General features: G+C 31.4%; 1 protein-coding gene across 5 annotated transcripts in view; it reads right to left on the bottom strand.

Moving 5' to 3' along the window:
• Nucleotides 1-2,551, bottom strand: part of LOC108694861 (putative uncharacterized protein DDB_G0271606) — an 8,006-nt gene extending 5,455 nt beyond the window's left edge. For 3 of the 5 annotated variants that reach the window (XM_018204556.1, XM_018204573.1, XM_018204548.1), the window contains exons 1-2: nucleotides 2,287-2,551; nucleotides 1,822-1,895 (exon numbers count right to left, since the gene is read on the bottom strand). In XM_018204556.1, coding sequence (XP_018060045.1) covers nucleotides 1,822-1,895; nucleotides 2,287-2,326 — 114 coding nt within the window. In that variant the 5' untranslated portion in view covers nucleotides 2,327-2,551. Of the gene's footprint in view, nucleotides 1-1,821; nucleotides 1,896-2,036; nucleotides 2,130-2,286 lie in introns of those variants that run through there. The other 2 variants (XM_018204564.1, XM_018204583.1) reach the window with 2 other exon arrangements.
• Between the last annotated feature and the right edge of the window lie 964 nt (nucleotides 2,552-3,515).

The raw sequence follows: 3,515 nt of genomic DNA on the forward strand, positions 1-3,515 counted from the left end.
ATTTGTTTTTCACATTTGTATAAAATTGAAATACGGAACATTTTTTGTTTCTACAGATTAAGAAGTATATTTGATCTCGTCGCTGTGCCTTAGTGCTGAGACACTACAGTGTCTCCTAATACAATCAATTATACACATATATCAATAAAATATCTAAATTTCAACTGATGAGTAATTTGGGCTTTTATAAGAGCTTATAAGAATTATTAAATCACTTTTAATTATAAAAAAATTATAATAAGATCTGTTCTCAGATAAAAGGACCTCGCATGTTTCATATGGAAAAATGACTTTGGTCACATTGCATAAAAAATTGAGTAATTTAACTCTTAAATATAGATTATCTGATTTTTGTGAGAAAAACATTACTAATCATATTATCATATTTTAATATGCTCTTGAATATAATCATTTTTTACATAAGAAAAATGTGAGAGCAATTCATCGATTTGTTTAACTTTAATGTATTATGTATGTTATAAAAGTGGATTCAGGTTATCGAGCCGAACTTAGAGATAAACCTATAAAAAAAAAGCTTTGAGCATCTGAGCATATATCTGCGATCTATTCTTAATTGTATGTTTTATATAATTAAATATATACGCATCATAATGAATACCATTAAATGGTAAAATTCATCCATTATTCAGTCCATGCTGTGATTGACTAGGCAGTTTTAGGCTTCGACTAGACATAGATGTATGCTCGGCTCACAAAAAAGTTTGGCTCGATAATCTGGACTTAATATGCTCTAAATATTACTATATACATTATCATATATACATAATGATAAAATAAATATACCGGAGGTATATATATAATAAATATATATTGAGGGGAAATTTGAATCTATTGAGATTATAAGACGAAAATATTTGAAGAAATATAAAATGTATATATTTCCTGCATTAGTAGATATATTTATACCTATAAGGATTTCTTTCCATATCTTTTTGAGAGTTTCCAAAGCATCCAAGATTTTATCTCAATATGCAATGAGAAATAATTTTATAAAAATGGTAATATCTATATCCCTATTTTTTTTTTTCAAAAACAATGGCTATTTACAATAGTAAAATAATTTTAAATCAGAATTATAGCATTTAGCTTGTGCATTTTGCTTAATTCTTAGTTCGCACAATGATTTTGGTTGGTTTTACTACACACGATGGGGGTTGTTTGTTTCCCAAATTAATTTTCATTATTTTAACAAATATAAAAAAATTATTTATGCTCACTTCTACTAATATAGATTGATTTTAATTAACTAGGTTTTTTTTTATCTTTTTCTAGTCTAAGAATTAAAGAGGGTATTAAAGTTAATCTACATTGGTGGAACTAGACATTGGTAATTCTTGATATTCTTTAACATCTTTAGAAATCATCTGTAAGGTTATATATTTAAAAATATTGTATATAAATGTTATAATTACTTGCTTCTGATTTTTTATAGAAATATAGGACGCAAATGTGGATCCAATTATGTGTACTAAGCACTAACTTACTTATCTACAGATTTGTTTATGTCATATGCTTCATCTCATTTTAATGAACATTTGAATACATAGAAGCTATGATAAGAGCATGTTGCACATACAACACGAACAAATCTTGTATTGCTATGGATATATGATCCACTTAATGCTGTAAATGCTTTGTAGACCAACCAGAAAAAAGAATTTTATGAATTAACCGATCAAAGAATGCTTCAAAGCATTTGCAACATAAAAGTAGATTGCATCCTATAATTATATGTGAATATCGTCATGAAAATTATATTATTTTAAGATGAGAATAGAGAGATAAAAAAAGAAAACTTACAGGCATTGTGTAAGATCCTTGGCTTCCTTGGTTTCCTTGACCTCCCTGACCTTGAGGATTATTCGTATTTCGTCCTGCAATACCAAATTACTTGTTAATACCAAATTATAAAAGTATAAGAATACTTCGAATCACAAGAATTTCATTCAATAAATTCTCAATAAAAAAAAAAGAAACATTTTTCATGCTCGAATATTTGTATTAACCAAGCGCACTTAAAAATTGCACGGCCCTTCACGATCATCAAGCATATATTCGGTGGATCATGATGTCGCGCCATGTTCTCAACAAGCGCTAACAAGAAAGCTCACGGAAGACCGCCATCTTCGTACTAACCGGCAACGTATGCAGTATTGATTTTTTTCCCTTTGCAAGGAATCACTTTCGCTTATTGCGTTTCGTCGACACGATGCGACATGCGATGATCTATAGACCGAAATTTATATTTTATTGGAAAAATCATACCGTTACCGTAGTTCTGGCTTTGTCTGCTTCGTGTGTACATGTTGGGAGCGATAAACGCTACGCAGATCAACTAGGATCACCCTCGATTAAAACTTCGTTTAATTGGCGATGTGAAAAAATAAAATTGGTATAAAGAAAACGGGTTATGAATCTGTATGTTTATTTCGTACAGCCAGCCGTCCAATGACTTTGTTCTTATATACGAGATATTCCAACAGTTTTCACTTCATACTAATCAACGTCGCACTGCCGTAGTTGGCTTTTGCTACCGTGTCATGTAGGAAGGGGAAATGACGTTGGTTTTTTGGAATATCGGAAGTAAAGGTGTCTTTTCATGTTGACGCTCGATGTTCATTTGCTGGATTCACTTCGATCCGATTAGGGTTCTAGATATAAGAGAAGCGCAACCGATTTCTGATTGGTTCTGCCATTTTTTTCTACGGATAGTCTTCTAGGATTCTAATTTCGGTAAATATCATGGTTTTTAAATCTTGATATGTAGTATACTGTAAGTTTCCAAAGAGAATCAATATTTCTTTAGTAGTAGTCAGTAGAAACACTACTGTTAAGATACCTTTTCATGCTGATGCTCAAGACTCATTTTCAGCATCAAAGGATAACGTGACAAAATTGATGCTTGATATTCGTCAAATTCTATTACGTGATTTATTTTAAGGCCGAAAATTAACGTCGAGTGTCAGCATGAAAAGATACCTTTATAGGAATCGCATTTGCGGAAAGATGTAAACGGACAGATATAAACGCAGGTCACCATTTTTTCTTCAGACGATTAATTATAACCTTTAAATATGCTCGGTTACACTTCTCTGTTATATCTAGGACTCTAGATCCGATGTGCATCGTACAACGCTCTACAACCAATTAGAAAATAGGATTTTGCTTCGTATCATCGGCCTAATTTCCATCAGAAAACAGAATTTTATTTATTGATGGTCTAGTTTCCACGAAAGATTTAAATCAGATTAATGTAAGAACAAATCTACTACAACTATTACCAGTATTCCCCTGTTACAGTCAACGACAGGGGAATGCTAGATTGTAATTGGTTGGTTCTTACATTCTAATCCGGTTTAAACTTTCGATGGAAACTAGGCCATCAATAAATAAAATTCTGTTTTCTGATTAATTGCAGAACATCATAAGATGGATCCAGTGTGAGTCCAGCATTTTTGGGAATGTTTAGAGTTGCCGCATACAGAATTCCGCAA

This window comes from Atta colombica, unplaced genomic scaffold, assembly GCF_001594045.1.
Source record: "Atta colombica isolate Treedump-2 unplaced genomic scaffold, Acol1.0 scaffold1, whole genome shotgun sequence".
Classification (NCBI taxonomy): Eukaryota; Metazoa; Arthropoda; class Insecta; order Hymenoptera; family Formicidae; genus Atta; species Atta colombica.